The sequence below is a fragment of the Poecilia formosa genome, unplaced genomic scaffold (genome assembly GCF_000485575.1).
Source record: "Poecilia formosa unplaced genomic scaffold, Poecilia_formosa-5.1.2 Scaffold10, whole genome shotgun sequence".
Lineage (NCBI taxonomy): Eukaryota > Metazoa > Chordata > Actinopteri > Cyprinodontiformes > Poeciliidae > Poecilia > Poecilia formosa.
In genome coordinates, this window is record NW_006799949.1 from 1,876,770 (window position 1) to 1,897,134 (window position 20,365).

A 20,365-nucleotide genomic window follows, 5' to 3' on the forward strand; every position below is an offset into this window, starting at 1 on the left:
GATCAGGACATTGATTGTGAAGAGCCTCAGTTCTTGCTTTAATTAGGCTGTACCTGCCTGGGAATTACATGCTTTGTGTTTCTCTCTTTCTCATTGTGTGGGGAATCAGCAATTATAAAAAAGGAAGGAGGAAAAGTGTGTGTTTTCATCAAGGTTAATTCATCTGTTGTGTTTTTGTTGTCAGCAGATTTGTGTCTGACCTTGCAATGCCAAAAGACCCCCTAATTATGCAAATGAGAAACGTGTCATAATGTGAGGTTGGATATGTTTTGAGCTGATTTTAATATAAAACTCATGCAAAAAAACTGAGGATGGACAGATTAAAACACCCTAAACCTGTTTGAGACACAGGTTTGTTTCATCTGAAATCTAATTTTAATTAAAGTACTCCTGATTACTATTGGAGGCTTTTAAAGGCTGAGATGGGTGAAGGGGTTGGTTCAAAAGCAGAAAAAAGATGAACTGAAGGTTAAGATGAATGAGAAGCAGTGGATGTGGATCTTGTGATAGACCCTTGATCGATAATAGTGTAAAAAGATGGATTTGGACAGAAAGGGCAGAACAATGAGACAAGAGACAATGCAAAGGGCTGGATGAATGTAGAAGGATGGAGGTCAGGAGGAAGGGGATTGATGGGTGAGCTTCTCTAACCTCAGAGACCAACTAATCACTTGGCAGGAAGCTAATGGAGGTTCACTCTTAAATCATTGTTGGGTTTTTATGAATGGGGTTTCAATCCTGATGATACTGATTAAAAGAACCATCACACCCTGGTTTTTTGCTTTTGGCTTCAATGTAAAAGGTTAGAAATTGAGAACTTATATTTTGTCAAATGTGTCTGAAATTTAAGCAATTTCCTCCAAAAAGCCTTTCTGACTGAATGGCATGACTATAGGGCTCATTAAGTTATGAAGTTCGATGGCATCTTAATCATAACTTCATCTTAAGTGTAAAATTGTTCAGTTTTTGGTTATCATTAAGAAAGAAATAGACTTTTTTTTGTATGTTTTTGACTTCAAATGTTAATAAAATTAAGAAAAAATAATTTGACTGAAATTGGCTAATTAATTTTGGTTTAAAAAGAACAAAATAAATTGTTGAGTCTTCATTTATAAATTATTATAGTAATTTAGGCAGTTCTATGTGTCTGTACCGTTAGATTGGACCCCCAATTTCTCTATTTAAATAACCTCAAGGAAATGCTCAGTTGTTAGAAATTTTAAAAGTCACAACTTCATAAAACCTACAACATAAATAAAATAAAAAATATGTCAAAGACCACTGAAAATGTTCACTCTGTTCTCACATTTATTATTCCTGATAAAGAACTATTTTAAGTCTATTTATTCCCAGTAGTGCTCTCTCCACTGGGACAGTTTACCACCCCGTTCGGCTCTGGCAGGTCCTCTGGCTCTGCTCTTGGCTGACGAGGCCTGGTAGCACCTGACTGAATCAATTATATGTGACGGGGTCTGACCCACTAAGCTGGGTTAAATGTTCGCTGGCTGAACATGCTCTGACCTCTGTCACAACATCACCAGACACACATTTGTGTAGTTTTTTTTTCTTTTTTTTTCGTCTTGGTAAAGGATGATCAATAACTGCTATTTTTCCTCCAACATTTGAAGCAGCAAAAAAAGTTTTCTTCAAAGCGGAAAAGCAATCATCTTTAATCCATTCTCCTTAATCTGAATTCGAGCTTGTGACCTCTTCTTCACCTCGTGATGTTTCATCATCCGGCGTCTTGTCAGTCTCTGTGTAAGGCCTTTGAGAACTTTAAAGGAAATCAAAGACCCATTAACAGCGTCCTGACACTGAAGGAGTTGCGGTGATCCTTCACTGAACTCTGACCTGGGCAGACCGCAAACTCTAAAGTGTTTGTTTCTCATTGTCCAAGACATACAGTACAGTCATCGCTCTCTCTACTATAAACACTTAGGAGATCAATGATCACAGTGATCATTTCCTCCTTGACAGAGGTTAAGAACCTTCACTCAAGACGTTGAAGGAGTGAAAGAGAACAACGGGAGACAGAATAAGTCTAACTCTGAAAACAAACACGCACAGATCATGACAAGTGTCTCCCCTCAGGTGGGCTGACATCTATATCTCTGTCTATATCGACATCTTGCTTAACTAAAAGCTCCTCTGCTAGTGGGAAAGTGACTGATTGTTCACACACAGAAAGTGAGAGGGAGTAAGGACGGGGGCGGGGGGTTGGGGGGGTCGATAGAGGAGACAGCCAGTGAGAAAAATCAAGGCGGAAGACAAACGGCAGAAATGAAATGGAAAGTAAAAAAGGCACGGGGGAAGGCAGAAAAATGCAGAATAAATCACTGTACTTCCAAGATTCACAGGGGAAATGATCAACTATAGCATTCAATATTATATGCCCACAACTCGATTAAATGATTTTACAAAACCACATATCAATGACATTTGTGGACAGCCTTTAAGTTATGCATTTGTAAACTTTTGTGTTTTTAACTAAATATCTGTGTACACTACCTTTCACTGTGATGTCACGTACTCAACATCTATGCATATATGTTATATTATACAATATAGTCCACTACAGCTGAATTCAGACATCAGATCTTCTGATTTTCAGCTTGAAAATTTAGTTTGATTCTAGTTGGAAAGATTAGTTCAAGCTCAAACTTTTCTCCTTTTTCAGAATTATTGCTAAGTTTTTTGCTATTGTATTTTCTTGTGTTGCAGGTCTTTGATACCTTGCAACATGAGTTAAGACATGAGTTATTTTTTAAGATATTTGATTCTACGGGTCTGGAAGTAATCAGACCTGGTGTGGCTGGTAAAAATTAATTCAGCTTTGCTAAAAAAAAAAAAAAAAAAAATCTATTATAAAGGTGAGGAGGTAGTTATTCACACGTTTTGGAAAAGTTTAAAATTCAAAATCTAAATTTTCTTCAAAAATAATAATAATAATAAAAATCTGTATTTGCAATCATATATTTATTAGTTTATTAGATTGATATTAGAGTGGCAATCAAGTCGAAACATCTGATCTTTCACTACAGTCTTCCAGAAAACCAGTCCTCTCACAGAAGAACTTATGTAAATGTTACATCAGCTGTAAATTATACTATTTACATAAATCTTAATCTCCCATGGTTTACTCTGCTCACACTGTATCCTTTCCTCCATCCCACTAAGGACTCCTCCCCTTTTTACACTGATGCCCTCAGCTGGCTCTACGTTGCCTATATCAGTCTTCTTTTGCGGGAGGCCTGAGAACATGCACCGCCGGGGGCAATACACATCCCTCAGGTGGGCCTTTCATTATTGATGATTCCTCTGCCAAATTATTTAGACCCTGTGCCCGAGCAAACACCCAGCCCTACAAAAAAAAAAAAAAAAAAAAGTAACAAAACAAACATGCTCGCACACAGACATACATACACTGAAATCCCTCTGCAGGTATCCCCTGCTTCACCTTTCTATACAAATTCAGCTAACAGACGCATTAATTCTGGCTGATTCGTATGTGTATCTGCTTATTAGTACATTGTTTTTTGCTTTGTTTTTTTTCCAATGGTTTGCAATGAAAACATTTTCATAGCTATGCCTGACCTCAGCTGTAAGAGGAGTCAGCAGCTTTGGCATAAGGATTTATATCTACAGGTGCACATATGAACATCCCAACATATTTACCCTCCTCTTTGTCCCTTAACTCAATAAGGCACTTAACCTCCTCCTAATCTCATGTTCTGGTCGTCCTTCTAACCTTAACTCTCTCCCACCTGTCCCAGAATACAGAATACATTGCACACGGATCCTTATATCAATTCCCAGTATCCTCTCTTTTCCTATTCCATTTTCTCCTGTCTCTTTCCTTCTCACACCTCCCTTCAAAACCTTTCCCCTCTCCAACTTCCTCGTTTTCCTTTCCAAAATTCCAAAGTTTACACTCCTCCCTCTGCCCGAAGAAAAGAGACTGACAATGGGCCTTTAACCCAGTAGCACCACTGCGCATCAAACACGATCATGAAGAGCATATTGCGTTGTAGTTAGTTGAGTAGTAATTTCCTCAACATTGCTTGTTTCAACCTCTATTCCCTTGATACTGTCCATCATGGTTTCTGGCTGACCAAACTCAGCTTTTCTCATGGTGAACTGCTTGAATTGTACAGGAGATGAAATGTACCTCTGGTTTTTAAATGTGACTTTTACATTTTATTACCACTGATGGGGTGACACTCCTTTAATTTCCATGCCATGACCGTCTTTAAATGATTCGATATATTTCCAAACAGCTGAATTTCACAGTGTAGGAGACTTCTTTCAGAGCAACTGACCAGCAGTTTGCATCATCAGGTGGGGGAGAGGCAGGACGTCGTCACTCTATACCCCATACAGCCAAAAAGTACTCTGGTCACTCTTTCTGTGGCATCTCATTGAAAAGATTAACTCAGCGATCATCACAACTAAAACACACTTTTCAGAAACTCACCGAGACTGAACAGAACCAAGAACTTGAGGCAAACAAACTCCCTTTGGTCCAGCTGCAGGGAGCGTAGTTTGGCTACCAGCTCTTGAGCATGGCTCAGCAGATTGTTGAGCGTCGCACCCGCCTGTGAAGCAATCACCGCATAGTCAACCTGGACAAAGCAGGAAGGGAGACAGAAAGATGCTAAGACATCTGCAACACAGAAACGACATTCCCATGAAAAAAATACAATGCCAATAGATTCCAAGCATTTATTGATCAAACATGCAGATTTAAAGACCAATGACTTTACTTAATACCACTTAATGAAGGCAGTGCAATTCCTGTCAGTTTTTAAAAAAAATAAAAAACATTAGTTTTTTCAAACAAGTATTGTTATAAAAGCATTAATAGCCACCTTTATAAATCTTCTAGCTTTGATTGTGACACATGACAAGAACAATATATATTTTAATCTACATATTACATCAAAGGCATTCACTCAAACGGGCATAAACAAACACTTCTCTTCAGGTGCGCTTCAGATCTGCAGGCGCAGCACATTTTTTTCTGGGCGGGCAGGTCCTTAGCTGCCACTCACAGTAAGCAGGACCGTATTAAATTTTTATATTTATTGACGATTCATTACCATAATTGACTGCGCAGGGTTTTCCAGGGGAAGGTGGATGTTGGCGTGCGCAGTTCCTAAAGCTCAGAGAGGAAGAGAGTCCCTGCGAGCACGCATTTGCAATTAAAACCAGCCTCAGGGTCTGGAGTTTTATTTATTGTGTAAATAAGATGATTCGTATCCTTTCTCGCCACAAATCTTTTTTTTTTTTTTTTGTCTCGCCCGATGAGTCAAAGCAAAGCAAACACTGACACGAGGAATTAATCCCCTTTGACTTCTTCATGCTCTCACTTGGCCATCCTCTTTGTCCCCACTGCTTTGTCCCTCCCTCTCCCCTTCTTACTACCTGCAGTACATAAAGAGTTATGACTGTGGGGAGCAGACACTGCCTGCCCCCATCCAAGGTGTCAATCAATTTACATAAAATCAACTGTGCATGAAATAAGTTCATTGAAAGATTGGACTGTTGATGGTGGTGCTTTGGGTTATTACCTCCTCGCCTTAGTAAAAGGGGTGAGGAAAAAGCTATAATGTCACTATAGCCGACTTAGCACTAACTCTGACTTTGGTGACCTGTGTATCAATCAGGCAATCAATCAATGTTTGCTTATTGTGCCTGGTGGGGCGAGGTACGCTGTTTAATATTTGAACTCAAAATGCTATTTTTAGGGACTACTGGTTTCGAGTAAGAATGTAAAGAAACAAAGGATTTTACTGATGATTCTTTTTTTCTTTGTATGTCTTTCTTTGGTCATTTGAATTTCTTGTAGCCCAACATAAGAGTGCGTGCCATCAAAATGTCAGGACTTATAATGAAACCAGCTGCCAAGCTTTCGAGGCCTCGCTTAATCATGGCAGTCTTTCTCATCTGATCTTTGTACACATTTATGCAAGTTATACTGCATGTTTGATCCTCCTGACAGGATGAAGAACAAGCACTCATGGCCATATCTTTCTGATGTCGGTGACAAGGCAACACACGGCAGTATAGAATCAGAAAAAATGTGAGAAAAAAAAAAAGGAATTAGCAAGCAGGGAACATGCGGCAAAAGAGCAGGACAGACACCAAATGACAGCTTGTAACTGTTAATTTGCTGCTTCAATGGGTTTCTTTTCAACTGTGGGAGTTGAACTTGTAGAGAAGCAAAGCAAAGAGGCAGCTCGATTCAAAGCAAAATGAGAGACACCTGTTACAACAACAGAGCAATCTTTATGAAAATATTACATGTTATGTGATTTTATGCCTTTTTCACCCACTTAAAAAAATTGTGCTCGCATATCGCATATAAAGTTCTATGAACTTTATTTCTCATATCTAAACTATGATATCTAAGCTTAAAGATAGCTTGGTGGCATTGTGTTATTGTGTTAGTTACTTATAAAGCTTTAATGTGCTCCATTCGTGAACTTATAGCAATTCAGCAAAAGTCTTCATTTTGCTGAATTTATCTCTTGACTTCCACTTGACTGTTGTAACACAATTAAATGTTTTGATCGAAACAATTTGGTGTAGCACTGGATGGTTTTCTGTCAGGATGACCTTGAATCTAGTTCTATCCATCCTCCCATTAACTCTGAATAGCTTCCCTATCTCCACAGATGAAAAGCATTCTCACACCATGATGTTATCGACACCATTTTTCACTCGAGGTCTGGAGCGTTCATTGAGATGTGTACACTTGGTGGTATAGTAGTTTTGAAGAATGGGTTGAACAGGGTGCTCTGTGAGATATTCAAACCTTAAAATACCGCTTTATGACCTAGCCTTGATTTAGACTTCTCGACAACTTTATCCCCGGTCTGCGTTGTGTGGTTTTTTTGTCGTATTGATTCTGTTTGTTCACTTATATTCTCTAACTAACCTCGGAGGCCTTCATGTAACCACTGAATTAAATTGCAGACTAAATTACTTGGACGATTACAGTGCACTCACTATATTCACAAATTATGTGATGTCTGAATGCAATTGGTTGCTTTAGTAACTATGCATATTTGACACCAGGTAAAAAGATAAAACTCAGCTAAACAGACTGGAAGATAATTATTATTATTTTTCCCTCAACAATTCTGTCATTACTTTTGTCTTCCAGATCTTAATCCCTAACCTTCCAAACTGCCAAAAAGCAAATCTATAGAAAATCAGTGACTTATATCACCTCCCACTAATTCATGTCTCAAAAACCTCCACAGTTGTAGTCCTATAGCATTTCACAAACTAAATATGGCAAACATTCTGCTTTGGTTAAAATGAGCCTTCTTTGTGCTGGCGTGTTTGTGTAGCCTTTGCTTGAGGTGATGCCGCTACTGTGGTCTAAACATCCCTGGTATTATCGTTGTGCTGTCACCCCTGGCCAGGCAGAGAATAATAGGAGATAATGAACTGTTTCAGAGCCTCATACACATACACACACACACACACACACACACACACTGATGCACAGCCACATGAATACATTTACACACACTCCTCAACACCAGCTGTTCATTAACCACAGTATGCAAACGAAAGCGCTGACCTGCGCCTCCCCAGACTATCAGCCCCTCCTTTCACTTCTCCTCCTCCACAAACCGCCTTGTCCGCTTCGCCTCATCATGCCCTGTCCCATCGCTGCACTACTCCGCTTCTTCTGCCTCTTTTTACTGACATTTTCCATCGTTTTCTTCATACCTTCTCCAAATGTCCTCCATTTGATATTTTCTTTATTTTCCTGTCCCACAGCCCTTCGTTAATTTTGTCACTTTTCTTCTCGTTTTCATCTCACCATCCTGTAGGAAACAGCTGACTTGTCTTGGATCTGTAGTTTAATCTCAAACTAGTGCCGCAAACAATATCTCGTGCTACTTATTTAGCAGAGGTAAGCAGAGGCAAGCAGGTCTACACCAGTTCTGAAAAACATGACCTTGTCTTCGTTCAGAACAGTGGAATCAAGCATGTGCATTTAGAGTACATGCACTTGACTTTCTCCCAAAATTTATGCCAGAGTCTGTTGTTGTAAAAGATTGTGATGGAAGGCGGTGTTTTTGGAGAACAAGAAAATCTATAATTTATAATGTCTCATCTTATTCAGAGGCATATTCACAATGTTTTTTTTTTCTTTTCATAGTTTTGCTTGGGTACCTTTTTTTCCCCTTTTTTGGAGTTTGACTTTTTTGAACTAGATCAGGGGAAAAGTAGAATACTATGGCGGGATTCCTTTGGGTTTAGGTATTTGTAGAGTTTTTTGTTTATTTACTTATATTGTTTATTCATGCATTTCCTTTTTTCAGTGTGTGTATAAATTCAAATTAGCAGAGGGAACCAATGTAGACTTGGTATCAGAACGTATTCCTCATATATAGCAGGAAAACGAAATAAGTCATCACTTTTTCCTTATATTTTCCACAGCTGGAATACTAATACACTGAGTAAAATTGATTGATCCAAGAAGATTAGACATTAATTGGGGTTTAATTAGATTAAATTGAAGTTCTAGCTTTTTTTTTTTCATGGGAGACAGAATCAACAAACATTACAGAAATACATCCTCAGAGGTCACTCAAAGCCCTGCATGACATTTTTCTGGATTTCGAGGGAAAATTAAACAGTGTAGGTCATTGGAAGTCACCAAATGAGGAAATTGACTAACTTACCTGCTGGCCTGTGACCAACAGGATTGAGCCCTCCTTTGCATGTACCACCTGACGGAAAACATGGTCGAGGATGAGGAGTTCACTCCAGCAGTTCTGCAGCAGCTTCATCTGGTCATCCACCTGGTTAAAGACACCCAAAACAAAAAAAATCATCAAGTCGACTGTTTGTATTTCCTGTCCCATACAGCTGAAACAACAGTCTGTGTTTGTGCAACTAAACCTCATATCCACTGTAAGAAATCTGTCATCCGAGCCGAATGTATGTCTGTCACTGTCCCTTGTTACTGGGTGGCAGGGGTTTTTGTCTTTGCAGATGTTTATGCAGACAGATTTTTCATTTAACAGAGCACACGATGGAGTTGTGTGTGCATATATAGCCTATAAACCAAAGCGGAAAGACCTGGACACACTGTTGAACTGTGCAAGCTTTACATTATATATATATATATATATATATATATATATATATATATATATACATATATATATATATATATATATAGCGTATGTATATACAGTTTGGCAACCAGCTTGAAAGTATCACAAGACCCTGTATGCAGGGTGAGCTTACACACAGGTCAATTGGTATTGATCAGCTGTGTGTTTTTGTCACAACCCTGCGCAGAGCGCAAAAGTCCCCTGTACTCATTCAGAAGCTTTTCTCATGTGAACCTTTCCAGAGTGAGTGCTTTGCTACGTGCTTCAATTGACAATGTTACGGGTTTTGTCTGTTTGCCCATTGCCAGACGTTTCTGAGTGATTCTCACAATGATAATGATTAAGAGGAGAGTTTCTTCCCAAATACCAGCCACAGGCTCCCAGTAATCTACCAGATGAACTTGGGAAGCTAACACAGGTGAATCGGTAATTTGGGAACCAAAACAACCTCCTCCATTGTAACAGAGAGTCTCTTCCCATGCTCAGCAGTGTTAATCATTACTGCAAAAAAGTGGACACGGGGGGGAAAAAAAGGGGCCCATTTAGAGGACAGGAATGAGGAAAATACACGAGAGGTTCATTCTTTCTCCCCTTCCCCACCCTATCAGCAAACATTTTTGCTCTTTGTGGCGTTTATTGGGAATATCGTGGGCTGTGGTGGAAAGACGTGAACTGCTGCTTTGACTGTGTGAGAACAGTATGTGACAGTCATTGCCCATGTCAGCCGCTTGCAGGGTTAAGAATGTGGATCAATGTTGGAACTTTGTGACAGTGTAGAGACACCTGTGAGGAATGTGTTTTGAAGCAGTTAAGAAAGTGTGCGATGGAATGACCTTAATCATTCATTTGATGTCTGCAGTTGCAGGCCTGCTAAAAATGTGAAACACTTCAATATTTATTTTGACATGGACAGGTCTGAACTCTTGTCTCTTGTTAACTGGAACTGTTTTGACTACTGATTTAGAGCAAGTGTCAAAGAATGCCTATTTAGCTTTTAGGAAGACAACGCACTACAGACTACACATACAGCTGCAGAATGAGAAAACCTTAACTGATATATTCTAAAGGCAACAATGATGTACTGACTCTGATTCAGGTAAACCTTTAGTTTAATTTGTATGATGTATACATTTGTCAGTTTTTGTTTTTGTTTTTTTTACATGAATGAATTTCACCATAATTCACAAAGTTCCATATAATTTTTCACTGAAAAAAAAAGAAAAAAAAGAAAAAAAGAAATGTGCCTTATAAAAGTTCTCATGGTCCTCCAGCATTTTCACATTTTGTCATATTTTGGTCTGGTGCCACAACTATTGTTGAGCCCCAAAATGTTATGGAGACTAAGAAGTAGACAGGAGGCCCATCATAACTTTGGAAGAGATGAAGACAATAACTTGTCATGATCTTCACAAACCTGTCCTTGAGAAGGAAGAAACTGTAAAAAAGTCTCATGAAGGGAAATTACAATTGCACAGCACCATATTAAAACACAATGGTGGCAGCATCATGATGTGGGCATGCTTTTATTCGGCAGTGACACAGAAGCAGGCCAAAGTAAATTGGTTGATGGACAGAGTTAATCCCAGTAAAATACACAGAAGTTTGAGGATATAACATGACAAAATATGAAAAAGTATTCAAGGGGAATAAAAAAAATCCCTGCATAATAATGCATAATAAAATATATGATCATACTATAGTTAGTGCTCCAAAATAGTTTTATGGTTTTCTTTAATATATTTTCCTTGATATTGTATTCAATAGGCTGAAAGCCCAGGTAGGTTATTTAAACACAGTAATGTAATTTAAAGAAAAAGTCTAGTAAAGTAATAGAAAACCACCAGTCTCAGATGTCTTACATCTTTCATTCCTCATTTATCAGTTCAACAAAATAAAAAAATTAAAAAAAATCAGAGCAATGCTGCTTTGACCTTTTCCAACATATCTGACAGTATAGTGGACTCCTCTTGTCACTTGCCCACCTATACGTCTATTGTCTGTAGCTTTGCGCCATCTGTGTCATGAGCTCAAGACCAAAGGAAAATTCAAATGCCTTCATTAAAACCATCAGAGGGCATGGAAAGCAGTGTAAGACCAAGCGCTCCTCATCGTCTCTCCATGTAAAGATGCTGGAAGCAAGGCATGACGTGTATCTGTGGATGGACTGGTAAACATAAAGCCTGAGTTCTTCAAAGAAATCAGCCACGTGTCATTGGGCCTGGCAAGTGCCGGGGTCCTCTTCAAAGGACTGTCCTCTCTGTGCCTGCCTAGAAGCTCCTCTCTGACAAGAAGCCCGGGTCATCAAAGGGTGGCAACTCAGAGGGGATGACGATGGGTGACAGCAGCCTAGATGAGGGCAGCGTACACCCGCTTGGTGAAAGGGGGGATATGGTGACAGACAGACAAGTGTAAGGGCGTACCAGTGGTTGGAGTTGAGCACGCTGACCTTTTAAGTACCAGCATCACAAGCTGTTTCCCTGACAAGCTCTTCCTTTGCTCTGTCATACGCCGCTTGTTCTTACAAGATAGGCTGCCTGCTCACTCGATAATATAAATGAAGTGACATGGCCTCGTTCTCATAGAGAGAAAACGGTTGATAATTATCAGATGATGATGATTACCAGTAGCTGATAACCACAGACTGTTATGGCATTGGAAAGTGCAAACAAGACGTTTGCTCGAACAACACAAAAGTAATAAAACTGATAATTCATGTATTACTGTTTGACGCTTATCACACAGCCATGGACATTTTAGATAACGTCTCTTATTACTGTTCCAGCTCTTTAAAGCAATGAGGACAGATGGGAAAGAGAAAATCCTCCTAATTTTGATAATCAGTGAAGCTCAAAACTATATAATTATTTTGTTGAAAATATATTTGTAGGAATTAAATACTGTTGATTAAAGGATGCCAGATGCTACGTTAATGTTTGTGCTACTTTAGATAAAACAAAGGACCCTGGTTATAAGAAGAGAGACCTCAAAGCAACCAGATTTTCAGGATCTCTGAATGATGCTGAATGCTCTTATGTGCTATTGCAACAGACACAGGCAATTTGCAGCTTTGCCATTTTGCATAATAGTTTTGGTAGGTACTTGACATTTCTTTTATGAAAAGAAGCTGTCTGTAACAAGAAATCCACTTGGACATGCTTTGAGGAAATAGCAAATGGATTTCAGAAGATGTCTGCAAAGTTAGCCAAGCCTTCAATCTCTGACTTAATTCAGGGGTTTTCATGGGGTTCTCAAATCCAGGCCTCTAAAGCCTGTGTCCTGCTACTTTCAGATGTGTCCCTGGTCCAACGGACCTGGATCAAGTCACCTCTGCAATATACAGTCATGTTCTGCGGAGTCCTGCTAATGACCTAATAAACTGACTTAGTTGTGTTGAAGAAGAGATGCATAAAAGTTGAAGGACAACAGGCCTTCAACTTTTAGATTCTCTCTGGAAGTTGGAGAAACGTCACAGACTATTTTTCAGTGGGTTGCTGGATGATTTTTTGGACAACACCCTCCCCCATATCGTCTCCCGAATCTTTTGTTCCATGTGTTTTGCATAATAATAGCAAAACACATGATGTTTAACAAACATCACAGTTTGTTAAAGTGCTGGTCACCGTTTGCTCTGAGTAAATCTCGGCCTTATGATTAATACTTGAATACTAATTAATACTAATTAATCCTTGTGACTAATTTGAAAAAAGAATAATAATTTTTATTTTTTTTATTTTTTACTTGGATCTCAGATCACCAACCAGGCATGATCGTGTGTCCGAAACCCTGACCAGTGGAGAAGTATTGCTGTGTAGAGAGAGACTGCCATTAAGTTGCTCAGTAGTTTTAAAATGTGAGTTCAAAATAATTTAGTTTTTTTTTTAAACTGAGTAAAACACAATTAATTAATAAACAGTTAATGACTGCTCACAGCACTAAGCTGAGCAAATATTTTAAAAACAGATTAATTGAATTTCTTAAAGCAAAATCACAAGTGGCTGAAATTAAATGAGCATATCAAAGGTTTCAGTTACAAATCTCTAATTGTGCATCTCTCACTGCAATTCTCCTTTAAGGAAAATATTTACTCTCAGAATAAACTTGCAGGGAGCCAAATATCAGTGGACATAAATCTCAAAAGCTTTTAATACTATTGCATTATAAGGTTTTGCTTAGAGGTGATACAATGGGAAAAAAAAATGTGTGTATTAAAATGAATGCACATCTGAATTTCTATTCTAACCATAAAATAAATTCCAGAAATGATTCCACTCGAAGGGTAAAAAAAAAAAAAAAAAGCAAGAATATTTTTGTCCTTGGATGTAGCAAAGCCCATCACGGATTTAGCAACTAAAGTTTATGCACTTAACATCCACTTCAGAAATTGCTTCAAACTGGTCTCAAAATCCACATTTAAGGTTGCTTTTCAAGGTGTGATCTATTTATTATTTAAACACCCATTTTTAGCTGTACTTAAAAAAAAGGGAGAGGGAAAGTAAAATTCCAAGCAGGAACTTCTATTGCGGCAGCCAGCGATGAAAAATACATATCCTCCAAGAAACCAATTTAACACCTTTATTATTGTTCAGGCGAGTGGGATCAATGCCCGGATCAATCGCTTAGCCCATAGCTTTTGTTCAAAACCACCTGCTGAGATTAATGGGATTTTACCAGAGAGAGAGAGAGAGAGCGAGAGGGAAAAGAAGAAGGAGAGGCTAGTTGAGAGGGGGAATGGAACTGCCAGACAGGGAATGAGAGAATGAGAAAAAGACTTGGGGGGGAAAGTGAGAAAATAAAACATAGTGATTAAGAGCACATATTCCCTCATATCTACGCAAATGGAAATTAATTGGAAATGAAGGATTCAGATGATTCAGTTACAAAAAGAAAAAGTAATGTTTATTCATACCCCCCTGCTATGAGTACATCAATTATGATGGTGTGTTGACTCAAAGCAGGCCAATGTACCAGAATCCCCCCTTTCTTATGGTGGGGTCTTGGTCTGGTGCCACAAGCATTGTTAAGCTTCATACAGTATGTTGGTCTTTAACGAGACTACACAGCTGGATCTGATTTTAATAAGTAGTTCCATTTTTGATGTAGCCTAATGAACAGATTAATGGAATCTCCTTCTGCGGAGCCTTAATGAATGGAGAAAATCACTTCTTTTTTTTTTCTTTTTTTCTTTTTTTTACACGCGAGGATGGGGGAGTAAAGGGGGAGCACACATCAACACAGACTGTGAGTTTAAACGACTCAAACATAAACAATAGCTGTGCTTCTGTCTTCCCTGTCTCTGCTGGACGGGAATCAATGCCGTCTCTGAGTACTACAGGTGAGATTTGAAGCTCACATCAATGCATGCTCGTCTGTAGCTGCCGTCCTTTGGTGCAGTCCCTATCTTGGCATCTGTTCGCCTTGAGCCAAACAGGCAATGTATTCACCTGGGAACAGGGATTAATTTACCTAGAACAGCGCCTGTTCTTCTCAGTGCTGCAAACGCTTAATTATGCTGAGGCTGACAGCGTACTGTAGCTCGTTTTTAGTTAAGTTCATTAATTTAATAAAGGAGTTTCAGTGTGTGTGTGTGTGTGTGTGTGTGTGTGCGACAATAACAATGTTGGTGGTTTATAGTCATTTTAACTGGCCAAAATAAAGAATTTTCTAGTCATTTTTCCAATAGTAAATAGCTCAATAACAAATTTTGCTTCTAATAAGAACTAAAATAGAAATTTCTATACAGATAAAAAATAAAACAAAGTAAAGGGAGAATAAAAGAAATGAGGGCCAGTTTTTGGCATGTTTCCACAAGTATTTTAACTATTTTTTTAGTAATGAGCCCAAAGTTTTTGAGTTTGGAAGGCCTCTTTACCATTACCCTAATCTTTAATTCTCTCTTAGTTTTCCCTTTCAGATTCATGTCTGGACTCCAAAATGTTAATGGGGACCGATTATACTTCCTTGAACAACTTGGGATAGGTCTCTGGGCTATACAAAACATGGTCATTGCATATTTTGCAAAAAGACCCATTCTCAGATAATGAGATGTCTCCCGCTCAGATTTTGAGCTCCTTTCACAATGACCTGTTTCAAGGCCTTTTGTCACTTTAATTCCAAATACGCTGCTGGCCACATCCCACAACTGAATGTTTACACTTGTATTTTATTCATGTGAAAAGACTTGCAAATAGAAGCACAATTGTACAACAATGCATCTTTGACCCTGAAACAGATCCAGAAGCAGAAGCAGTGGATCCTCCTTAGCAACCTTTAAGAATGCAGCAGTGATTTATGAATGTTTAGTCAGAAAATGGCTGGATGCGGGGTTTTTTTTTAAAGCACTTGAAATGTTTCAAGAGTCAGAGATGTGAAGCATAAAAATGTGCAAAAATGAATTTTGCATAATAATTCCTTTTTAATATTACTTACAGAGAGAAAGAAGCATGCTGATAAAAATTGAATGGTTACTGTAGTTGTAGATCTGCCAAATGTTTTAATAATCCTGGGATTAACTGGAACAAAATGACAAATCCCCAGGGAAGTATAACAGTATACCTTGCTATTAACAGGCAATCCTACTTTATGCCTTCTGAGTTGTTTAGATGCTTTATGCTATGGAATGAACAAGATGTCAGAAACATTGCTCAAATAATTTGGTCTATCTTGACATAATAGCGCCATGCAAATGGTGCGGATTTGTCAGTAGCACATCTATAATGCAAGTTTTCTGTTGTATCACACCCCAAAGGTGCTATTTTGGGTTGAGACCCGGTGCGTCTGAAAGTCACCCGAGTACAGTGAACTCACTGACATGTTTAAGAAAACAATATGAGATAATTTGAGCTTTGCAACATGGTGCATTCTCCTACAGATGGGGGCCATGATAAGATCGGTACACTGTGATCATAAGAGGATGGATATGGTTAATAACAATACTCTCACTGGCTGTGGCATTTAAGCAAACCTCTATGGGGATTAAACCAAGCTACTACACAATCAACACCATGTTGACACCATTTAAGAAAAATTCATCCTTTGAAGCTGATGAAGGAATTGGAACCGAGACTACCTTACCATGCAATTTGTTATGGTAATTTTCATAAACTTACACTAATTGTACATTCAGTTTCTGTTCTTAACTGACAGGAGTGGCACCTTTTGTGGTCTAAACCAAAGAGCAAAAAGTACTACATTGCTGCCAGGCGATTGGTTTAATTGGTAATTGTTACTAGCAATTGAAATATACCTAAAAAACAACTGAAATATACCTAATTAACTGGCCAGTGAGTACATGGGAGACAGTAGCTGAGGACTGGAGGAGAGGTGTCCATGTTGCTTTTCGATTTGCAGTGCAAAGTTTGATGAGAGTGCAACGCAAAACTCTCTCCCCTGACAGCGAAAGCAGCTCTCACGTCTCGTGGCACAAAGTGCGCTTTGGGCCTCAACTTTGTAGCTGGCAGCAGAGATAAGAATGCTGGGAAAATCAGCAGGTGACAGGTGGTACTGCTGGTTGAGCAGGTGGGGGCTGTGCACTGAAGAGAGGAATGATAATACTGCTGATAATACCCAGACTGCGTTCAGTAAGGCTGAATTTGTCAGGTCAATGATAAAGAGGAGGAATAAAGTAAGACAAAGAGTTCTTTATCGCTAATAGATCCAGTTGTCTTCTGTTTTTTGTCTGATCCTTTAGAAGAAATTTAAGCTGGACTCTTCAGAACACCTAGTCTGCGAAACAACACCTTGCCTTTATAGGCTCACTTGAACTTTACATGTTTTAAAGATTTCAACCAACCCTACCGTGACTGCTGTTTGGATTATGTTTGTCCAAATTACATTTTAGTTTATTTTGAGCTATACCCCTCTCTATGGTTTAGCTTTGAGCAGGGCTCTGACTGTGCGCATTTCATTGCTTGAATTCTTATCAGCAGCTGTTTGTTGGTTGCGTGTATCTCTAATCCAGCAGATCAGGTAGTGCAGAATGCCTGTGGGTTTATCTCCAACTGGGCACACAGAAATCCTAGAATGTCATTAGGTCTCTTAGCAGCCATTGAGATGCCATGTGTGACCACAGAACATATAAAAGCTACAGGTGTAGTTAAACAGTTGCAAATTGTTGCAAATCGGTTGTGTTAAATTGTGGAAAAGTTGTTAGCAACCTATCTAGCCACATATTTGCAAGTTTGAACTTGAAATAAATTATTTTAAGACACTTCCTGTTACATTTATGAAGTAAATTTGTATCTTCTGATGTGTTTGAAGGAAACCTGTAAGCTGTACAATGTGCTGCATCAGAATGTTATGTTTGCCATGTTTCCTTTTTTTTTTTCAGTCACCTTTATTTGGTCCTGTAGGAGCTACTTCAAGCATTTGACATGGCAAGGTGAGTGAATCAACAGGACAAACAGAGTCTGTGTAGCATGGGAAGAGTGTAAGTCATGTAATCTTTACCTCAGATCACTGCTGCAGTGGCACATGTGGCATCTGTGATGTTTCTATGTTGGGATCTTGTCAGAAATTTCTAAATTCTACAAGTCTAAAGCCTATGGCAACTTAACTTCGCTGGGAATCAAACAGCATCAGTTATGGAGAAAAGAAATGCTAAACCATCTTTTACTCAAATCCACATATTTTTGTACAGTATCCTCAGAGACACTGCTGCCCATTTGCGTACTCTAAGCATAAATGTTTTGTCAAATTTCAAGTGGGACTAAAAGGAGGAAACAAATAAAGTAGAATGAATTAAATGCAACAAAGCGGAGGGCAATGATTAATTATAATACATATTTACAAGCCTGATTTTTTTGGTGCCCCCTTTAACCCCCAGCCACTTGGTGCCCTACATACTGTGTATAATATGCATGGGGGGAGCAACAAAAGTAGTATGCTACTAAATGAAACAGGCAAATACACAATAGAGTGATTTGGGGATGTTAGAAGGAATAAAAATCATGTTCAATTGAGATTTTTTTTAAAGTAGAGTTGAAAACAATCTAACACCATTTTTGCACTACTTTGTGATAATTTAATTTTAACCTCATCATGCACAACATGATATCAGTATAAAAGGATCAAACCAGGTCTTTTACTTTTTTCACATGAAATGGAGATTTATTTATATATCTATTAAAGTATTGCAATACCAAAACTGCAACAATGTTACATCACATAAAAAAATAGATGTATTTTTGTATCAATAACAAAAGTACAAAATACTTTTGAATTTTTGAATCACTTTCTTAGACTATTTTCTCACATATTTTGTTATATGGTAGATTCTGGTAAAAGCTAGATGTACAAATTATGCAAGTCTCTTCAATTTGTCTGGAATATTATAAATGTCATAGAACACAGATACCATGTGACTACTCAAAATCGAAACACATGCATTTACTGTTTTAATTATGCTAAGTTCAACTTAACTGAACCATGATCAATTTCGTAATACATCAAAATGTGAACATCTCTGAAAATATGAATATGCGAGTGGAAACCATGTTCCCAATGGTCTTTCAGTTAGAACTGGCAGTGAATACTTTGTTTAATTTCATGTAGATCTATATTGTCGCAGAAATAGACAGATCAGTACTAAAAAGACTAAGGGAAGACTAAAATCATTTTGTCAAAATAGCTTTCTTTTTTTTATAGATGGTTATATTGGGGTAGCACCATTGCATTCGGCATCAGATTTTGAAAAAATTGTGTTTGTTCAGCAGTATGAAGCATAAACTCACTATTATATTGCAGTGGGAGCACAAACAGTTTCATAGCAGTGAATGAGTGGTTCATTGTAAGAGCACACGTCACAAAAAACTTCTGTGCATTTCAACGTATGTGCACGCGCCCAGGTCTGATCGATACTGCCCAGGCACTGGGATTGATCAGTTCCCACGGTGACCACATTAAGAGACTATACAAGCTGACCTTTGACCCTGAGAACACGCCATATTCGATTCGTCATGCTCTCTTCCTCTCTTCAGCATCACATAATCTATCTACCCATCCTGGTATTCTTTGTTTTTCTCCCAGACTTGGTGAGTGGAAAAAAGAAAATCCAGCCAGGGATTGTAATTTGCCTTCCTCCTCTACCTGCCTTAAAATGTTGTTGCTTTGTTTTTTTTTTGTTTTTTTTGTTTTTTTTTGTTTTTTTTCCCCTATTAGCTTTGTTGAGTTGAACGGATAACAGGACATTTGACTTAATCAGTCCGGCTTGTTCCTGGAGCTCTTCTCTCAACCCTCACTAACAAAAAAGGCCATTGAAGGCAGGAAGTGGAGCTCCTGCACATGGCAGCAAACAGGAGAAATATTTGTGCGTCATAAAAATGTAAATGGGAAACTTCTAGCAAAAAGATAGTCTAGGAGAAGTGTGGCATTACATTCATGTGGAAAAAACAAAACAAAACACCTCAGAGGGCTTGAGTATTGCAGAGGGGAAGAACGTCTCGTTTTCTCAAGGCCGCTGATGATAGCAACAAGCCCTCGTCTGAGTCTGATATCAGAACAGGGATTTGACGATGAATCAAGCATACCCAAACTTTCATATTCTGTTTTTTGCAGGTACATAAGCATATGAAAGATAGAAAAATCAATACTGCAAGAGAATAGACCGATGAGAAGCCAGACTAGAATTTCAATGAGTTATTTTTTAAAGGATGCAATGCTTATTGTGGTGTGTTACAAATGCTGTGCTTGAGAAATAAGAGAGGAAAGGCGACACATAGTGAGGGCATCCTGTGCATCTTTATTAATATGGTCCATAAATCCTTAAAATTATTTTAAAAATATCAATACAAATCAGTTTAAATTGGATCTGAATGACCAGCTCTGTTCTTTGATGAGACACATACTGACAGTAGAGGTGGTAGAGGACAACAGTACTCAGATCCCCATCTGAGGACTTTGAGGTATCTTTGAGATTTTATACACTGACTTCATTCCCTGAGCATTTAAGCTTGTTTTGCATTGAAACAAGTTAAAGTTTTTAAAAAAATGTTTTTCTTGGTTAGTGCGTTTTCTGCTCTACTTGTGTGTTTCTTAACACAATTTAGCAGTAAGCCTAACTCCCGTTCCCTCATCAAAGCAATGTAGATTCTTTGCCTCCACTTTATTTTGGTGACCCAAGTACATGTGTAACATGGAGTAAACTGTAACAAATAGCTGTGTTGGTAACACTTTATTTGAAGGGGGTTGAATAAGACTGTCATGACGCTGTCATAAACATGACA

At 38.4% G+C, this 20,365-nt stretch overlaps 1 protein-coding gene across 1 annotated transcript in view; it reads right to left on the reverse strand.

Moving 5' to 3' along the window:
* Positions 1-20,365, reverse strand: part of nr5a2 (nuclear receptor subfamily 5, group A, member 2) — a 71,218-nt gene that overhangs the window by 18,759 nt on the left and 32,094 nt on the right. The window contains exons 5-6 of the mRNA XM_007541475.2: positions 8,709-8,828; positions 4,475-4,622 (exon numbers count right to left, since the gene is read on the reverse strand). Of these exons, the coding sequence (XP_007541537.1) occupies positions 4,475-4,622; positions 8,709-8,828 (268 nt within the window). The remainder of the gene's footprint in view (positions 1-4,474; positions 4,623-8,708; positions 8,829-20,365) is intronic.